The following is a 20,617-nucleotide window of genomic DNA, read 5'->3' on the forward strand; positions in this document are numbered from 1 at the left end:
TTGGGGTAAAAGCTGGCAGTCTTATAGTCCAATAGTAAGACTAATAAGGAAGATGGTAGTGAATATCAATAATGCCTTTTTTTTAAAAACTGTTCTATACCCAATGAGAACCATTTTGTATCACATAGTTGAGAAGGTTTAAAATTTCCAATTGCATGAAATATGCAAATCACATGTGAGAATACAGGTCTGGGTTCCAAATACTATCAAAGCCTCCATTTGTGAGCATTTCTACTTGTAGTAATTTGATCCTGCCTATTGCACATAGACGCTATCTTTACCAGATTATAGCGAACATTTAGAAGAATTAGTTTTCTCTAAAAACTCTAATTTGTATACAACAGTCTTAGTACCCATTACATCATTTAATATGTCTTAAAAAAATATTAGTTACCATTCCGCCCCGCAGTGAGATGACAAATTTTAGGCATGTTCGATTAGGCATGTTCGATTTCAATTCCCATGTCAGCCATCCCCACTCGGGACTTCCCGAGGGCATAGTTGTGGCAGAGAGTGCAGGTTATTGCGTCCGGTGCATGTTTAAAAATATTAATATGAATGGATGACTCTTAAGAAGAAAAAAAGGGAGTCCTTCAGCTATTTAAAACCACGCTATGGTTTAAAAATTTAAAAACTATAGTTTGTCTGGACACTAAGCATTTATTCCAACAGGTTGCCAACTGCTTTGCAGAATGAAATCTTACTGCACCACTTTGCCAATCGTTAAGCATCTCGCTCCCTACACCACACTATAGCTTACAGGGAGGAAAGGTGTTTGGACAACACGGCCTCCGTGGGCCGATGGCCGCCTCCATGGGCCGAACCGTGCTCGGCCTGCGACCCGCGGCAGCGTGAAGGGCCAGCCCGGGGGATGGGGGGCACATAGTCGTAGAACGCCGGGGTCGAAAGGTTCGAACTGGACCCGAGAAAAGAAAACGCTATCCCAAAGGACACCCCTACTTCCCCCGGGCTCTCTTCCCAGAGGACTTCCCTGCGCCCTTACGCCACCGCCACCACACACCGGAACTCCCCGGCCACGTTGCGGAGACCTGGTCAGACCCCGCCCCGCGCCTGCGGTCGGCGATGCGTCTGCGCGCCACTGCCCAGCGGAAGGGGCGGGGCGCAAGGGCAGGAAGGGGCGGGGCGGCAATTCCGTGGCCTCGGGAGGGTGAGTCGGGGCGCGGGTACGCGAATCGTCCGGGAGTCGGGGCTGGAGAGTCTTCAGGCTGCCAGCTTGGGGTCAGTCCCGGCGTTGGGGGCGCCCCCTGGAGGATTGGGGTCAGGAGAAGGAGGCTACAGAAGGGATGATTTGTGGGGCGTCGCGGGGGGGGGGCGTGTGAACCAGCAGCGGCCGGCAGATCGATTCAAAAGGAAAGTTCCTTTTTTTCATGCAGAAGCAAGGCCTCGTGAATATTGTTTTAAAATTGTCGTCATCTTGGGCAGTTTCGTGCCGTAGCAAGATGGCTTTGGCAAGGCAGCTTTCCATTGTCGCCACCAGATCTGGCTGGGTGGGAGAAGGGCGCAAGAGCCCACTGCAGAGTGAAATTAACATGCATTTTGTGGGGGATAAAGTCTAGGATATAAAAATAGGGTTCAGATTAAAAGTCACAAGCAGTGTCTCGGTTCTGTGGAATACTGTGCCCAGGAAGGGGCTAGATGTCTTCCAGCAGAGGACATTGCCTTCAAATAAGTATTTCCCATTGAAAAAATGAAAAAGCTGTGCTCTAATACATATATTTTGGAAAACAGAAATAAACTTATTAATGAAACTTTCCCAACTAGGTGGCAAATCTTCTGGGAGAACTTAAACCTTTTGAGCCTGTCTACAATGTCCAGAATGTTATTTTAGATAGTAATCACTAAATACTCTTTTGCATTCAGGAAAACAGGATTTTTTTTTTTTTTTTTTAATGGCCCTTTTGAGTACTGAATTCTAATAGGAGAGAGAAAAAAAATAAAAATCACTGAGAAAGTTGAAGATGATGAAACAAAACCTATATATTTGAAATGGAAATTGCTGGTGAGCTCTTGAAACTTGTGACTCAACTGCTTGTTGCCTTGTGGAACAGTGGTTTTCTCTTATAAAGATCTTATTTTCTGCAACACAGGGAAAAATTTATTTTTATGTGCATTTTTCTTGATTTTTAAAATATGAATGGCCAGGTGTATCTTGTTTGTGATCTGTGCAGATAATCATCTAAATCAATATTCAGAAATAATTGGAATTAAAGGATGGGAAAAAATTCCAAAGACTGGGATCATTCAGAAAGAAAGTGAAATTTAATCAGGGTAGGATAGGAGAGGGTTTATACACAGGGAAAGGTACAACAGGAGAGAAAAATCTTGGAGTTGGAAAAGTAAGTGGTAGGTTTGGAAGATAATAAATAAACTCTCCTTAGAGGAGGCTTGGATAGGTGAGTGCAAGAAAATTGTTTTGGAGAAGCTGTGTAATCCCAGATTAAGAAGACTGGACTTTGTCCCTTGGGTAGCAGTTCAGAATCATCTGAAGGGTTTATGAAACACCCAGAATCAAGTGGAGGGATTATGAGAACGTCAGTGGTCCCCCCCTACCCCGCTCCCATTCAGGAGTCTGAGATGGAGGGCCAAGAATTTCCCTTTCTCATCAGTTCTTTGGTGCTACTTGTTCCCTGGTCACTCGTGGAGAATCACCATCCTAAGGTGTAGGGAACTCTGGAGGAATTTGAGGAGGAGAGTGAGGACATCACATGCTTATTTTAGGATGTCTTACTGTGAAGTCTGAGAGGGGAACTGGGGAAGGAGAGAGATGGAAAAGAAGAGGAAAAGTTCCTTAGAGTTTAACTAGCATCTGCATGATACTGGGCCCTGTGCCAGGCTCACTCATGACACTCTCTCTCTTTCATCTTTACTCTTACCTTCATGTATACGTCTGATTGTCTTCATTTTGGGCATGAAGAAATTGCAAGAGTATGAGAAATTGCCCAGGAACCATAACTGGTCTCAGAGCCCCCCAAGACTATGCAGATTTGAACTAGGTTGGTAGCAGTGGGAATGAATCCAAACATTTAATGGTGATGGAATTTAGGAAAACAGGAGACTTCCCTTGCTAATAGGAGACCTAGAAGTAGAATTGGGAAATCTGAGTCTTACTGGAAACATGATGAAAGGTAAAGTGGACATAGAACTTTAGAGAATCTCTGCATGAATTCAGTATGTGTTCCATATGACTCTTACATAATGATGACTGTTTAAAGCCTATTTAAAAGTTCCTTATTTAAAAAAGTCATCCTACTCTACAAAAACTTCCTGAAGTTATTTGAAAAGGAGACAGCAAAGCCTTCTGTAGGAGTGGTGGGAGATGGTGAATAGATTCATGGCATCTGACAGCTTATCTTCAAATCAAAAGTGATTAGCATTGAAAAATGGAAACACATGGGATAACACTGAATTGCCTGCATGAATTGTGCTGCACTGCAGACACTGACCTAATGTATTGATTTTGGAAATCCTGTGTGCGTTTTCTTGCCAGAGTAGTTATTGAAATTGAGAATATTCATTGGATCAGTTTCAAGATAAATATCCCAAGTCAGACTGACTGCTGCTGAGCTAATTTTTAACGAAGAAAAACATCCATATGTTAAAATCAGAATTTGAAAAGAAAGTTCCTAAATATATACTTACTGCACAATCTAGAAAAATGTGTTTTCAAAACATCAAGTAATAAGTGTAATGGCATTATGGACCCAGGCAAAATAAGAGCTTGCATTCATACATTTATTCTGTGAGTAATAAACTGCTGTGGAGACAAAGATAACTCAGTCTAGGGAAGACTGCCATCTTAAAAAATGACCACAGCACAGTTTGATGAGCACTGTAAGAGGGGCTAGAACTCATGGCAAAGAGATATGAGTGAACTGAGGGTGTGAGGGAAAGAAGCCAGGGAACGCTTCATAGAGAAGACACTTGAGTTGGTTCTTGAAGACTAAGGAATCTGCCATCTGATTAAAGGTGAGAAGGACATCCTGGCTAGACAAAAACATAGATGATAGCCACACTGTATGAAAGAATGTAGCTTTTTCTGGAACCTGTGTACAGATCAGAGTGGTTATAGCAGCATGGTAAAAGTTGAGGAGAAGAAGGAAAGGAATTAAAAGAGGTGAACAAAAGCACTCAAAGAATATGAAACACACACGTAATGACTAATGTAAACTCCATTATACCAGGAATCACGCCTAGTTCTTCTGTCAGTGCCTAGTACAGTGCCTAGCATATGGTAGGATCTCAATAAATATTTACTGAGTGACTTAATTGTACATGCAAAATTCTTTTTTTCTTTTCTATTTCAGATAGGGCAGAGGGAACTATTTTAGTGTTTTAAGCAGAGGAGTAATATGATCATGAGGATAAGTATGGAAAATGAGTTAATAATGATTGGAGAGGTGGCTATAGCAGATTGGTTTTTTAGATTCAAAGTTGTACCCATTGGCACATTGCTGTCTATTAAAAAAGAAAAGACAGTCTTAGAGTGTTTATCACATTTAATTAGGGTAAGTCTTTTTTTTAGTGAAACTTGTTGCAGTTGTATGTGGGTTATGTTGAATAATGGAAGCATATTTCTTATAGAAACAGTACAGTAGAAACATGGAGTGTGGTAGAGAGGAAAGAATGGGCATAAAAGTTATTTTTGAGAAAAACAGATGTGAATCTATTTTTATTTTTTTGACGGGTGCATATTAATTATACAGCGTGCTTCATTGTGGCCTACTGGTACAAACCTACAACATCATTGGATCAGTTTTACTCCCAGATATGTCCTTTCCTCCCAAACTCTCATCTCCTTCTATTCTATTGGTCTCCCTTGTACTTTCATGATACCCTTTTTTTTTGAAATTGTAAACAAATGGGGTACAACTTGTTTCTCTGGTTACATGAAGTAGAGGCATACCATTTGTGTAATCATACATTTACATATGGTAAGTGTTTGATTCATTCTGTTATTTTTTCCTTACCCTCACTCCTCCTATCCCTCTTTTCCCTCTATACAGTCCCTCCTTCTTCCATTCTTGCCTCCCCATTATGTATCATCATCTGCTTATCAGCAAGATCATTCATCCTTTGGTTTTTTGAGATTGGCTTGTCTCACTTAGCATGATATTCTCCAGTTTCATCCATTTGCCTGCAAATGCCATAATTTTATCATTCTTTATGGCTGAGTAATATTCCATTGTGTGTATACACACACACACACACACACACACACACACACACACACACACCACAGTTTCTTTATCCATTCATCAATTGAAGGACATGTAGGTTGGTTCCACAATCTGGCTATTGTGAATTGAGCAGCTACGAACATTGAGGTGGCTGCATCTCTGTAGTGTGCTGATTTTAAGTCCTTTGGGTATAGGCCGAGGAGTGGGATAGCTGGGTCAAATGGTGGTTCCATTCCAAGCTTTCTGAGGAATCTCCACACTGCTTTCCAGAGTGGCTGCACTAATTTGCAGCAATGTATGAGTGTACCTTTTCCCCCACATCCTCACCAACACCTGTTGTTGCTTGTGTTCTTCATAATCGCCATTCTAATTGGGGTCAGATGGAATCTTAGGGTAGTTTTGATTTGCATTTCTCTTATTACTAGAGATGTTGAACATTTTTTCATATATCTGTTGATCGCTTGTAGATCTTCTTCTATGAAGTGTCTGTTCATATCCTTAGCCCATTTGTTGATTGGATTATTTGTATTCTTGGTGTAGAGTTTTTTTGAGTTCTTTATATATTCTGGAAATTAGTGCTCTATCTGAAGTATGAGTGGCAAAGATATTCTCCCACTCTGTAGGCTCCCTCTTCATATTGCTGATGGTTTCCTTTGCTGAGAGAAAGCTTTTTAGTTTGAATCTATCCCAGTTGTTGATTCTTGCTTTTATTTCTTGTGCTATGGGAGTCCTGTTAAAGGAAGTCTGATCCTAAGCCGACATGTTGAAGATTTGGACCTACATTTTCTTCGGTAAGATGCAGGGTCTCTGGTCTGATTCCGAGGTCCTTTATCCATTTTGAGTTGAGTTTTGTGCAGGGTGAGAGATAGGGGTTTAGTTTCATTCTGCTGCATATGGATTTCCAGTTTTCCCAGCACCATTTGTTGAAGAGGCTATCTTTTCTCCATTGCATGTTTTTGGCACCTTTGTCTAGTATGAGAAAACTGTATTTATTAGTGTTTGTGTCTGTGTCCTCTATTCTCTACCATTGATCTACCTGTCTATTTTGGTGCCAATACCATGCCGTTTTGTTACTATTGCTTTGTAGTATAATTGAAGTTCTGGTATTGCGATAACTCCGCTTCACTCTTTCTGCTAAGGATTGCTTTAGCTATTCTGGGTTTCTTATTCTTCCAGATGAATTTCATATTTGCTTGCTCTATTTCTGTGAGGTACATCATTGGGATTTTAATTGGAATTGCATTGAATCTGTATAGCACTTTTGGTAGTATGGCCATTTTGACAATATTAATTCTGCCTATCCAAGAACATGGGAGATCTTTCCATTGTCTAAGGTTTTCTTTAATTTCTTTCTTTAGTGTTCTGTAGTTCTCATTGTAGAGGTCTTTCACCTCTTTTGTTAGATTGAGTCCCAAGTATTTTATTTTTATTTTTTTAGGTATATATCTCAATCCTCTTTTTCCCCACTAGCTTACACATATGGGGTAAAACATGATACTTGTCCTTCTGAATCTGACTTATTTCACTTGACATGATTGCTCCAGTTCAATTACTTTCCTACAGATGACATAATTTTTTTGTTCTTTATGGCTGAATAAAGCTCCATTGTGTATATATATCACATTTGCTTTATCTGTTCATCTGTTGCTGAATACCTAGATTGATTCCATAGCCTGATTATTGTGAATTGTTCTTTGATAAACATGGGTATGCATGTATCTCTAAAGTATGCTGATTTTAATTCTTTTGAATAAATACAAAGGAGTGATATAGCTAGATGATGTGGCACTTCTGTTTTTAGTTTTTTGACACCTCCATACTAATTTCTGTGGAAGCTGTTCTACTTTATATTCCCACCAATGGTGTATAAAAGAGTTCCTTTTTCCCAGTGTCCTCTCCAGCACAGATGTGCGTCTTAAAATGCTACTGTTCTTGTGAACCTTCTTGCAGGGGAGGTGTATTAGATTTCTGTTACTGTAATAAAATACCTGAGGCAGTAAGAAAGATTTATTTTGGCTTACAGTTTTGGAGGCTTCAGTCCATGACAGATTGGCCCTGTTGCTTTTGTCCTGTGGTAGCGCAGTGTTTGGTGGCAGGAGTGTTTGGTGGCTCACCTCATGATCACCAAGAATGAAAGAGAGAAGAAAGTGCTGGGGTCTTAATATCCCCTTCAAGGGCATGTCCCCAATGACCTAACTTCCTCCCACTAAGCTCTACCTGTTACACCATAATAGCACCACCGCTGGAGATCAAGCCTTTAATACTTGAACCATTGGGGAACATTCAAGGAGGGAATGCTCTTACAAACCCATTTCATTATTTTTGCCTACTTGATGTTTTTCATTATATATTAATAAATTGACATTCTGGTATATTAGCAATGGTGATGCTTTGTGTTATCTTACTGAGCATTGTAAATGCCGCAGAATTTCTCTTGCATTTTGGAAGTGCTTAGCTTATAAATTGTATGACACTGTACTCAGAATGAAAATTGAAACAGTTTGATTTGATTTTTGGTCAACTTTTTTTTCTTTCCGTAAGAAAGCAGGAAAAAAAATATGCTTTGTTATATGAGGAGTAGGAAACCCTTCTCCCATCCTACATGATTTTGCTTGTAAATAAATTAGCAAACTTGGCTTCCGGCGCGTGAGGCGGAAGCGGCGGCCAGAGAATGGGATTGGCTGCGGCGACGCGGCGGTGGGCCGTGGGGCCGCGGCCCGGCTAGACCGCCCTGGCGATGTCGGGCTACGTGCGCCGCCCGGGCGCGCCACCGCTGTCCCGGGCCCGGAGCTTCGTCGTTCCCCACGCTCCTGCGTTCTATGAGCGCCGGTCTTGTCTCCCCCAGCTAGACTGTGAGCGCCCCCACGGCGGGGACCTGCACCCGCACTTCTTCGGCATTCGGCTGACGTTTATGTGCTATGTCCCCAGCCCGGTGCTGGCTTCCGTGGGAGACACAGATGACAAACTAGAAGACCTTGAAGAGGCAAATCCATTCTCCTTTAAAGAATTTCTGAAAACCAAGAACCTCGGTCTGTCGAAAGAGGACACGACCAATAGCAGAATTTATCCAAAGGAAGCCTCGAGGCACTCAATGGGACTGGACCACAGCTCCCCTCTCCCCAGACTGTGGGGTATGGCCTGGAATATCAGCAGCCATTTTTTGAAGACCCCACAGGGGCTGGTGACGTCCTGGATGAGGAGGAGGAAGATGAGGACAGTGGGTGGAATGGGGCCTATTTGCTGTCTGCTGTGGAGAAGACTCACTCCTCCAGGGCCACGGCCAGCACATCACCCTGTGGCACGTACCTTTCCTTTTTCTCCACCCCATCGGAGCTGGCGGGGCCTGAGTCTCTGCCCCCCTGGACACTGAGTGACACAGATTCACGCATCTCTCTGGCATCTCCAGCAGGGAGTCCTAGTGCAGAGTTTACAACTCATGGGGAGTCTCTGGGAGACAGACACCTGCGGACGCTGCAGATAAGTTACGAAGCACTGAAAGATGAAAATTCTAAGCTAAGAAGAAAGCTGAATGAGGTTCAGAGCTTCTCTGAAACTCAAACAGAAATGGTAAGGACGCTTGAGCGGAAGCTAGAAGCAAAGATGATCAAGGAGGAGAGTGACTATCACGACCTGGAGTCAGTAGTCCAGCAGGTGGAGCAGAACCTGGAGCTGATGACGAAACGAGCTGTAAAGGCAGAAAATCACGTTGTAAAGCTGAAACAGGAAATAAACTTGCTCCAGGCACAGGTCTCCAACTTCAAGCGTGAGAATGAAGCCCTGAGGTCAGGCCAGGGTGCCAGCCTATCGGTGGTAAAGCAGAACACTGACGTGGCCTTACAGAATCTCCATGTTGTCATGAACAGTGCACATGCATCCATCAAGCAACTGGTTTCTGGAGCTGAAACACTGAATTTTGTTGCTGAAATTCTTAAATCTATAGACAGAATTTCCGAAATTAAAGATGAGGAGAAGTCTTAAGGACCTCTGGATGCTTCCAGTCCCTCGCTCCATGTGCCCTGATCAGCAGTGCTTCTTCTGAATGTGCATTTGTATCCCAATCTATGCAGTCTTCACCCAGAGTATTTATCATTAGATACTAATTTCATGACCTAAAGCAGTGTTATTGGCCACCTGCAACAGGAGCAGCTCTTCTCCATGAGTTGCTTTTGTGGTTTATGTGCATTCCTTCTTGGTGAAATTGTCACTGTTTTATAGACCCAATAATCTGTTGGAAGAAATTTTTATAAAATCCAGTGAGTTTCTAAATTACTAAACATGAAAACGGCAGTTCTGTAATAAGTGCTCTTCCATTTTCATCCCAGAACACTGATAAATTCAGTTAATTGTCTTGATTATGTAAGTAGAAAGAACACCAAGAGCCCCCAGGAGTGAGCAGCTTAACAGGGACTTGTGCCTTTTTGCTGTCACTCAGTGCCTGTCATAGCCTTCCTGGGGTGGCTTCTGTGGTCAGTGGCCCAAGTGTGGAGGCACCACTTGGTGGACACTGCTATCCTCCCACAGGGACACAGGTTGCAGACATTCCACACTTCCCAGGTGTCTAAACTGGGGATTTGAGCCTTCAGCTTTGAAAAGCTGTTTTGGCTGGGGATTTTGATACACGTTTCAAGTGCATTTGTACGATGAAGCTTAGGGTTCAGTAGTCTAAAGAGTGTGCAGAACCTCCCTGGGTTGGCATGAGGTCTTTGGCTCCTCCTACCTGCTTTATTGTTTGGGGAGGGCACAACAGGCACCCTGTGCCTTTTGGGCTGTTTTCCTGTAGATGCTATTTTTTAATTTCCTTTTCCCTCCTGTTCAAATCTACAGGTTTCTTGTTTAAATAAATTCTGAAGTTCAAAAAAAAAATAAAATAAAATAAATTAACAAACTTAATTTTATCTTCTGCCTCTGACATGTATCTGTGGGTAGAATGTTGTTCATAAGGCCGAGTTAGATAACTCTTAAAAATTTTGTAGAGTCCTTTAAAATCAGATTAATTATATAAATTAATGTGATTTGTTAATAAATTTAGTTATCAGTTATCAATTTCCTATGAAATGAAAAACATTTAAAATGTTTAAAATTTGGTCTCTTTTGTCACCTAATACTTCATTCAGAATTCCTACCAATATGGTTTGCACAGGAGATGTAAACTAATTTTTCATTTTAGTCTAAGCAGAAAAATGAAAAATAAACAGCCAGGTATAATTATACACATTCAAATGTAAAGGATTATTTGATCGTTTCTAGAGTTCACACTACATAGATAATAGATTTGTGAGATCCAAGTTTTTCCCAAGTTCTTCAACTCATCGTGAGGCCTTGTTCAATCAACCTAACATTGCTGAGCCTTTTCAGCTGTAGATTAGCTGAGGAAATGCATGCCCAACACCTCATACATAATCAACTCCCTGCAAAAACAGCAGCTGCTGGCTGCCATTCACATGGTCCAGAGAGGAACTAAGAAACTCAGTTCCCAGGAAGAGTTTGGAAGGTGTCAAAACCTAGAATTCTATACATCTGGGTAGTTTTTTTGTTTGTTTATTTGTTTGCTTTTTGGTTTCGTTTTTGTTATTTTAGTTTGGGAAAGAGAAAGGGGGTGGGAGTAAATGTTAGCCTTTCCTGGTTCTTTCTCTTGAAAGCCTTTTAAGATTTGTACTGACATCAAGGAACAAAGAACTGTGCCTGCAGAATAGACCTTAAACTTCTCAAATAGTTGGCACAGATTTTTTTGAGGAAGATTGCAATTAAATTATTCACCTTTATTTTAAATGTTAGACTAATCTATGCTACTTCTTTTTTAATAAGGCCATTTTTATTCATCTCATTTAGGAAATGTTATTTGTTTGCAATATTATAAATGGACATATTTTCATCTCCTAATTTCTTGCTGCTGTGTTTTGATTCCTTAAAACCTTTTCTGTTTTGGTTAGATGATTTGAAACAGGGAACTTAAAAGGCAGAATATTTTAGATAAAGGTCCTCAGATTACACAGGTAAGTATTGTAACCCAAGCGTTTCTTCATACTATGGAAGGTCAATGCAGGTAGATAAACTATCCACTCATGGGCCTTAAAAAAAAAAAAAAAAATATATATATATATATATATATATATATATATATATATATCTATGTTGAATATTGAAATGCTACTCTGTGCCGGGCACTGTGTTAGATTCTGAGGAAATAAGGAATAATATTTTCTCATTTCTCGGGGAGGATCTCAACTAAGGTGAGGGATGAGAATTGGTGGGGAGAGGTCTATAAATAAATGAGTTTGAAGACAAAAAAACAAGGCCTGTAATCCCAGCGACTCAAAGGCCAAGGCAGGAGGATCTCAAGGTACTAATAATATTTTATTCGGTCCTGGCCAAATAGCTTCCTTGGTTTTTCTGTCTTGTACGGGTTGTCTGCATTCCTTGGCCTCTAGCCCCTTTGCTCCCTTAAACCAGCAGAGGTGGGTTGAATCCTCACAGGTTCAAGGTTCATACTGGGCAACTTAAACCCTCAGCAACTTAGCAAGACCCTCAGAATGTAGCTGAGTGGTAAAGCGCTCATGGGTTCTATTCCCACTGTCAAAAAAAAAAGGAAAAGGAAAGAAAACTACCTGTGATGTGAACAAAAGCCAATGGAACATTGAATAGAACAATTACTGCCTGGAAGAGCTGGGGGAAAATGTGCCTCAAAGGAGGTGTTAGTTGAACTGAATAGGTGTTTTTCAGGTAAAAATGTGGAATGATAGGCATTCTGGACTCCTGATTTTTATGTTAGTTTGTGCATAGTTTAATAAAAGCTACCGTGCTCAGAACTGGTGACTAGGCCATGCACATCATGCTAATTTGGAGTACTTTTGAACTTCTAATCTTAATATGATTCTGATGAAAGCTTTGCAGAAGCATAATTCCTTTTACTGTTTTTTTAGAACGTATGCTAATTTTATGTCTAATTTAGAAATCGATATAGAAATATATTGGATACAACACTGATGGTCACTATAAGTGATAAAATTAAGGATTCATCAAGTTCACTTCTCATGTTAGGGAAGAACTCCAAATGAAGAAGGAGGTAAGGTACAAGTTATGACAGAGATAATTAAGTCATGAGTAGTTATTAGATATTTCTATTAAAATTCTAGAATTTTTAACATTTTATCTTAAAAAAAAATTTTTTTTGGGTTGTCTTAGCAATTGTATTAGTTTTCTATTACTCCTGTAACAAGTCACCACAAACTTAAGGCATAATATAACACAAAATTATTATCTTACAATTATTTTGATCAAGTCTGACATGGGTGTCACTGGGCTAAAATTAAGGTACTAATAATATTTTATTCGGTCCTGGCGGGTCTCAAGGAGAAACAGCTTCCTTGGTTTTTCTGTCTTCTACGGGTTGTCTGCATTCCTTGGCTTCTAGCCCCTTTGCTCCCTTAAACCAGTGGAGGTGGGTTGAGTCCTCACAGGACACTGCTCTACTCTTTTCTGCCTCCCTCTTCCATTTGTAAGGACCTTGGTGATTGTAGTAGGTCTTCTGGGATAAACTAGACTAATCTATTTATCTGGGCCAGCTGATTAGCAATCTGAATTCCATCTGCATACTTCACTCCTCCTTTTCCATGTGATACAAAATGTTCGTAGGTTCCAGGAATTCAGACATGGGCATCCTTGGATGGGCATTACTCTGTCTACCACCATAATAATAGGCTGCCTTGAAAAAAATCAGAAACATACAGTGTGCCCAAAACAACATGGGAGACCACAAGACTACTTATCTACAGGTGGATTTACATACACTTCAACATATGTATTCCTTCTGCATGTGTGTGTAGTTTTATCAAAAATGGTGTCACACCTTCTCCATCCAATCCCTTTTTTGGTGAACTTATTTGGTCTCACATATATAAATGAGAGCTGAACAATAATGGTTCCCAAACCTATGCCAAAGCTCTGACCTCTCAACTGCCCACTCAGTATCCCACTTGGATATCTAGTAGCCCTCTTTTGTTTTTGATTAAATTTATTTTTAATTGATACATAAAAACATAAAAATTGTACATATTAATAGGATACCATGTGATGTTTTGATGCAGGTATACATGGTGTAATGTTTAATAGTGTGCTTCTTACATTTAATGTGTTGGAGACAACTCCTGTTTGCATGTTAAACCTCACTTCTGACAGTCTTCTCTACCTCACTGAAGGACAACTCCATCTGTTTTTTTTTTTTGTTTTTTTTTTTTTTCTTTCTTCTTCTTTTTGGTACTGGGGATTAAACCAAGGGACACTTAAACACTGAGCCACATCCCCAGCTCTTTTTTGTATTTCTTAATTTAGAGACATGGTCTCTATACTGGTATCTATTTCCCTTTTAGCCAAAGGACTTCTCTTTTATTCTAGCATAATTTATTAAGAGGAAATGCCATAGAGAATCTGAAAGATCTGGATTTGAGTCCTGGCCCTGTCTCTGGTTGTGACTATAGTTGCTTAACTCATGCTTGGTTTTCCTTTCTGTTAAACGAGGTTAATAACTGGCACAGTGTCCTCATGGAATTGGTGTATAGGGTGAAATAAAGTATTTGAAAGTGGTTTATAAACTCTAAAGTTCCAGGTAAGTGGAGGTAAGTGGGTAATAAAATAAACTCCAATCAGATCAGCATCAGCTTTTTTTCTTTTTTTTTTTTTTTTTCCTTAGCAGTTGAAGTGTGCCAGGCTTCATGTCAAGCTTTAAGGATTCTAACAGGGACAAGAAGGTCTTGAATGTGGCTTATCTTGTCCATTCCCTGATGCCTTGCTGAAGTCCAGGTCCTCGTTGTCTCCTTTGCTTCCATGCTAGCGGTCCTTGCTAGGTTTCCTCAATTGGGCTCTGTATTTCCAGGGTCTCATCACTCTTAACCTTTCACCACTGCTCCTAGACTTTTCTCTTGAATAAGCAAAGTCAGTTGTGTTACCTCCATAAAGGTCTCTGTTGTTTGTCCTCTGCCAGAGACAAAACTAGCTCCTTGGCCCCAATTTACATACTGGTCCAGACATTTCTCCTATTATTAGTTCCTTATACACGGGTCTTTTGCATCACTGAAATTTTTCAGTCTTCTCTAATATGGCACAGAAGAGACCAAGTTCCTGTTCTGATTTTGCACATGTAAGTCCTTAGCCTAGAAAGCTATTTTCATCCTTCATCAGCTCTTTTATTTTTTTCAGATCCAGCCCTGATGTTGCAACCTGGAAAGTAGTATATGCTTGGAAAGTAGGGACTGAATAGAAATCCAGTTCTTTCCTGTGAGTGTCCAGGCTGCTGGTGGTGGTGGTGGTGATGTGCATTGAGTTGAAAGATACCTTCAATAATAGATCCCCTTTTATATATTTTAAGTGTCCTTTTGTGTGTTTGTACGAAGAGAGCTGGTGAATGAATGTTTTAGAAAAAAGTGTTTTAGAAATACTTTTATACATTTTAAATAAATTATTCTTTTAGAATAAGACTTTCACAAATAAGTGTTACAGTGCCTCCCTCAAACTAGAAAAAAAATTGTTGCCTTTGGAAAATAGATGAACTGTTATAGTTTCTACAAGTTAAAAAAAAAAATCTTAGACTACTTCCTTGACCTGAATAGAATGTTTATTAACTAAAATTAATATCATATCATTGGCTTTAAAGGGCCATTTAGAGAAGTACCTTGGCTCAATAAAGTAATTAATTTCAGTGTGCCATGAAACCCAGGAAAACCAAAATTTCCAAATAATTATGAACCCAAACTGTATAGGACATACATACCTATAAGTCTTAGTTTGCCATCGGAAGTTAGGTCTGTGACCTAATTGTTACTAATGCTTTATAAATTTGTATGATAACAATAAAAGCTAATGTTAGTTGAGCTCCTCCTCTGTGCTAGGCTCCAGGCTTTTTACATGAATTAAGTCATTTTGTTCTCACAACCACCCTGCTCTCTGGACTCCAGAACATCAAGCACAGAGTGGATCAGTAACTAGCCCAAGGTCACTAGCTTAAGTAGCAGCAACTGAAAGGCAGTGGCTTATAACCCCTGCCCTGTCCTGACTCAGTGTACTGTTGTCAGCTTTCATCATCTGATTTACTATATTGAGAATACCAGTGAATCCGAGACTCCTTCTCCAATTCCTGAGTGGTTCAAACGTCTGTGTGCTTGGTTACAGGGCTTCTGAGTAGTGGGGCTGGAATGTGCATTTTTAGAAAGTACCTGGTGGTTCTGACCATACTTTGAGATGCACTCATCTGGTTACTGCACAACCCACACAGCTCACTCGCATTAAGGCTTATTGTTGTCGATTGTGTGCTTAAGCCAGGTTATTCGGGGTGAGTCTGTTGAGGATGCACACGGGTCTGATCTTGTGCCTCCAGTGCGACACCACTAATCACATTTCTTTCGTAGAGAATGAATAAAAGGATAGCTGCAGAGGCATTGTTTTTAAAGAATCTTTTGTATGAGCTTCAGAACTGGGTATGTTGACCTGAGGAAAGTGTGAAGATGAATGTGAGAAAAAGTGGAGCAGAAAATGTCCACACTAATGAGGTTTTGTATGTTTGGCTTTTGTTTATAAGGAAATTTTAATGTAAATTCCACCTCACAATAGAGATAGTTTCAGGATCGGGATTACTCTGAATGTTAACTCTGGCCAAGGAGGGAGTCTTCTCTTTTAAATTTAGTAAGAAAACTCACCCATTTATACAGCCAAGAGTGCTGATTTTGTGTATTTTAGAATGTGGAAAAAGCACTCTACTTTTCACTTTTCCATATCTTAGTTGTCTGTTAAAGTGGCCAAATTTGTTTCTCTTTCTTCTAGCGAGGTCTGGAATCACATTGAGTCAAAAGCACCCGGAGTTTTCTTCAGTTACAAACAAAATGAATCTTCCTGCGCTCCTGCCTCTTCCTCACCAGCATTTCCTAAAAGGCCTGTTAAGAACACCTTTCCATGGTTACCACTTCACCTTTCACTCAAGTGCTCATCTCCTACCAGGAATCCTGTGTGCTCAGCCTTTTAAGTCGCTTGGACTCCATTGTACCAAGTGGATGCTACTGTCAAATGGCTTAAGGAGGAAATTATGTGTACAAGCAACCTTAAAGGACCACATGGAAGGACTTTCTGATAAAGAACAAAGATTTGTGGATAAACTTTATACTGGCTTAATCCAAGGGCAAAGGGCCTGCTTAGCAGAGGCCATAACTCTTGTAGAATCAACTCACAGCAGGAAAAAGGAGTTAGCCCAGGTGCTTCTTCAGAAAGTATTAATCTACCACCGAGAACAAGAACAATTAAATGGAGGAAAACCACTAGCATTTAGAGTGGGTCAGTCTTTTATAATTAATTTATTTTTTGTCAGTAAATACTTTCTAAATTATTTTAAAATAAGTCAAATAGTTTGCAATCTCATGGAATTATTCTTTCTCCTTGAATTGTTGGATGACTTTTAAATGCCTTTTTTTCTTCTGTAAATATTTATCTTGATATATTGGAAATTTGTTATGATCATTTAAACCAAGGGTCAGTATTTTGATATAATAATATAGGATTTACATTTGGGCCTTTTTCTACAGCTTCCAGAAGAGAAACATGTATAGGAAGAACCAGTAACCATTTTACTCTTTGCTTTCGGTAGTCCTATTTAATAGTCTAAAGTGGATTCCTGTTTTGTGGTATATCAACTATAATTATCCTCATAACGTATAAAGATTCTGCTTCTTTGGTGTTTCATTGGTCTTTCCATAGGCAAGTTTCACTTCTTCGAATACTTCCTGTTGAGTTTCAGGGATCGATTCTACACCCAGCCATTTCAATATTAAAATGTATTTTAAGGGCTGGGGAGATAGCTCAGTTGGTTTAAGTGCTTGCCTTGTAAGCACAAGGCCCTGGGTTTGATCCCCAGCACCACAAAAAAAAAAAAAGTATTTTAAAGGAGAGACCATATTCACTTGCCAACTGCATTTAAATAATCATTTGATTATTTGGAGCAGATTAACCTGGTTCTGTAATTGTAAATCAGCTTATATTTTGGAAATTTAGACATATTTGACTAGCAGGAATTACGCAAGGCAGTTTGGGTAGAAAGAGAATGTCCCATGATGGCGAATTCAGTGATCTATACTAACCCTTCTGCTGAAAACCACTTGAAATTGTGGCCAAAGTACAGAGAATTTGGGAGGAATGAGTAAATACATGTTAAAGTTGACATTACAGTAGACGTTTATATCCTAGTTTATTGGCAATATAGGGACTCAAACCTAGTTTTTAGATTTACAGATATAAATGCTTTAAGGATAAGTTCAAAAAAAGCTCACCAACTAATATTTGTACCAGTTCACATTTTTCACATGTCTTTTTCTTCTGCCCTCATAGAGGGACTCTCATTTGGAGAGTACTCCATTGGGTGTTACTAATCTTTGTGTTGTAGACAGGAAAAATAGCAAATTCGCCAAAAGAAACTCTAGTTATAATGTAGTGTTGCCTACTATGTTTTAAAGAATTCTTGAAGAGAAAATGGTCCAGAAATGTCTGGAGTTAACTTAGCAATTCATATGTAACTTTGAAGTGATAGCAATTCATACATAACTTTGAAGTGATATTCTGATTCTTCCATCCTCATCTTTTTAGGCCAGATAAACCTCTGTCTTTGTTGTAGTTATCTTATCACCATCACAAATAAAAGCAGCAAATGTTTATTTGGCATCTGCAAAGGTTTTGAAAACAGGAAGCTGCCCTGAGAATTGTATTAAGAAGCAAAGCATACCATATACTTTACAGTAGTTTTGAATACAGTTAAACTCCTGGGTTTTACATACTCATTGGACAAAACTTGTCTCTGTCTTGTGTGCCACACACTGTTTCAAACATATTGCAGATATTAACTCATTTAATTCTTAAAACAACCTAAAGAGGTAGATCCGATTACACATAGAGGTTAAGTAACTTTGAGAGCCCTGGATTCTGCATCTCCTAAGAGGAGAACTAGAGAGAGAACCTGATGACCTTCTGGAGGTTGCCCATGCTTGACTAACTCTCCAAGGAGGGAGCTTTTCTCTCTTTCTTAACATAAATTATTATTTTTTTTCAGGACTCTGTTTATGATATTCTTTGAGTTACAAGTGAGATGAAGAAAAGAATGATCCTTTGTGAATAGAAAATTACTTTCTCGATCACTTGGAATTTCTAGAGTAATGAGTTGTTTTTCCAGTGGACAGAGAAAATAGACAGAATTGGGGCAGGTGGAATAATTGCCAGTCATGATGAGACCTGGGCAGATATAGAAATTCAGCACATTAAACCATAGGCACAGAAGTGTGTCTTCAAAAACCTACATTATAGTAAAAAGTCAAGCATTATTTTTATTTTTAAAAAGTGAATGTATAAACACATGAAACTCAGAATTGGTCCTATATATCCCCATTGTTTGGGATTAGATAGAAAGATGAATTTTTATTTACTGCTTTAGGACATGTTAAAATATATTAATGATATTTTAATAAATAAGCAATAGAAGATAGTCTAATGTTTTATTCAGTAAAACTAATTGTGGTGCTGATTTTATTTATCTAGTAAATTAGAAGGTCTCTTTTCACTATAGGATTGTCTGGACCCCCTGGTGCTGGAAAATCAACATTTATAGAATATTTTGGAAAAATGCTTACTGAGCGAGGGCACAGATTATCGGTGCTAGCTGTGGACCCTTCTTCCTGCACTAGTGGTGGTGAGTATGGCTAGTTCTTTTTGGGTCGTAGAACTTTTTTTTTTTTTCCTTTTGTACTGTCAGGTGACCTCTAACTACTAGCTGAGGGAAGGGAGCTCTGCAGAGTGGCTGGAAGCAGAGGGAGGTGGTTGGGGAGCATTGGACTCTGCTGAGAAGATCAGCTTGTGGCTAGCTCAGTGGGCACTTAAGAGAACCAGGATTATAGGTGCCAGAAGTGGAAGATGATCAAAAACAGATTTTAGCCCTTGGCAATCATGCCTAAGTCTAGGCCCTGGTCCTCTCTTGTTTATGTAGGCTGCATCAGTGGCTGTGCCACTTACAAAATGGTTCTTACCCATCTGTTATTTCCTTCCTATTGTTGTAACTTCTCGTAAGCTTAAAAAAACAAAACAAATTTACTGCTGTTTATGACTTGTCACCTGTTTATATGACTAGTTAAACAGAAAGCTCTTAGAGGGATCATGTAATATATTGCTGTTCCCCCAAAGCACTTAGCATAGTATCTTGTGCACAGTACAGGGTTCAGCAATTACTTACTGATTTGAGGTCATGCAGTCATTCGCAGTTTAATTTGCAGCTCATCAGACATAAAATGAATATAAACGTAGTTCCCCAAAGGATCAGTTAAAGAAAACATAAAGCATGCCATATAAATACTCAGGAAAGGTCTTTCTTCCCTTACCCCTCTTTATAATTTAAGCTTCTCATACTGCAGTTATTTACTTAAGCAGTGAATACCTACTACAGGCAAAGAATTGTGCACAGAAAGTACTGTGTTGAGTAATGGTGAATAAGACACAGTGCTCTTGGCCTTGTGGAGCTGTGCATCTTAGGAGGTTTCAGAACAGATGAATCAACACAAGTGTGTGTTGTGAATGGATGGATACAAGGGACTTTGGGAAGTGTTGGGTGTGTATACTGTGGTGTTCTGCAGATGGAATATTATTTCAATAGTCATCATTAGAGCACTCATTGAGACATCTAGCTCAGAGCACTCAAAAGTTTTTGATTCACTGTAATAAAGAGGTTAACTGTACAAAGTTCAAGATTATATCCATGTCAGTGCATCGTCTTATTTTATGTTTAGAACTTTGTTAAGGTAAGCACCTTGGTGATTTTTTTTGTAATAAGCAATCCTCATTTTCATATAGGTATGAAGTCCTTTTCCCCTCTACCTTCTTAATATCCTAGACTATCTGCAATTCAGAGAAAATAATAGCTTGAGATTGCAATTGATAGCAGAAATGATGTTATAAAGTAGTCTGTGTTAAAGTTGCCTGGATGTGTGGTTCTTCACCTTTCTCAAACCAAAAAGGAGGGCCCCTTTTTCAGGTTAAAAAAAATTTTATAGCTGAGGATATAGCTCAGTTAGTAGAGTGCTTGCCTCACAAGCACGAGACCCTGGGTTCAATCCCCAGCACCGAAAAAAAAAAAAAAAAAAAAAATTTATAGACTTTGAAGGAAAAAATAGTATATGAAGATACATAGGACACTAGAACTATACATTTCTACCTTATTACAATACATACATTGGAAAAACAGCACTAAAGTTTGAAAAGCATTTTTTGGTCTGTAGTCAGTCTTGGTACTTTGGATCACAGACCCCCTGTGACACCTTTGAGACCTCTCTGGGGGTCTACAGCTAACAGTTTTGGATTCACTGGCAAAGACAATTACCTGGGAGAATAATTTCATAATATTTAGTTCAGTG

At 39.5% G+C, this 20,617-nt stretch overlaps 1 protein-coding gene and 1 pseudogene across 9 annotated transcripts in view; both read left to right on the forward strand.

Annotated features, from left to right (window-relative positions):
- The first annotated feature begins 1,125 nt into the window (after nucleotides 1–1,125).
- The window catches only part of MMAA (metabolism of cobalamin associated A), a 29,259-nt gene continuing 9,767 nt past the window's right edge, over nucleotides 1,126–20,617 (forward strand). Inside the window, exons 1-4 of one of the 8 annotated variants that reach the window (XM_079154166.1) lie at nucleotides 1,222–1,239; nucleotides 14,391–14,468; nucleotides 16,008–16,511; nucleotides 18,784–18,906. In XM_079154166.1, the coding sequence (XP_079010292.1) occupies nucleotides 16,067–16,511; nucleotides 18,784–18,906 (568 nt within the window). In that variant the 5' untranslated portion in view covers nucleotides 1,222–1,239; nucleotides 14,391–14,468; nucleotides 16,008–16,066. Of the gene's footprint in view, nucleotides 1,240–2,657; nucleotides 3,988–12,558; nucleotides 14,469–16,007; nucleotides 16,512–18,783; nucleotides 18,907–20,617 lie in introns of those variants that run through there. The other 7 variants (XM_079154165.1, XM_079154163.1, XM_079154162.1 and 4 more) reach the window with 7 other exon arrangements.
- Nucleotides 7,921–10,053, forward strand: LOC306670059 (endosome-associated-trafficking regulator 1-like; annotated as a pseudogene). Its single transcript has one exon. The product of its transcript is annotated as an endosome-associated-trafficking regulator 1-like (transcript).

This window comes from Sciurus vulgaris (genome assembly GCF_902686455.1).
Source record: "Sciurus vulgaris genome assembly, chromosome: 9".
NCBI lineage: Eukaryota > Metazoa > Chordata > Mammalia > Rodentia > Sciuridae > Sciurus > Sciurus vulgaris.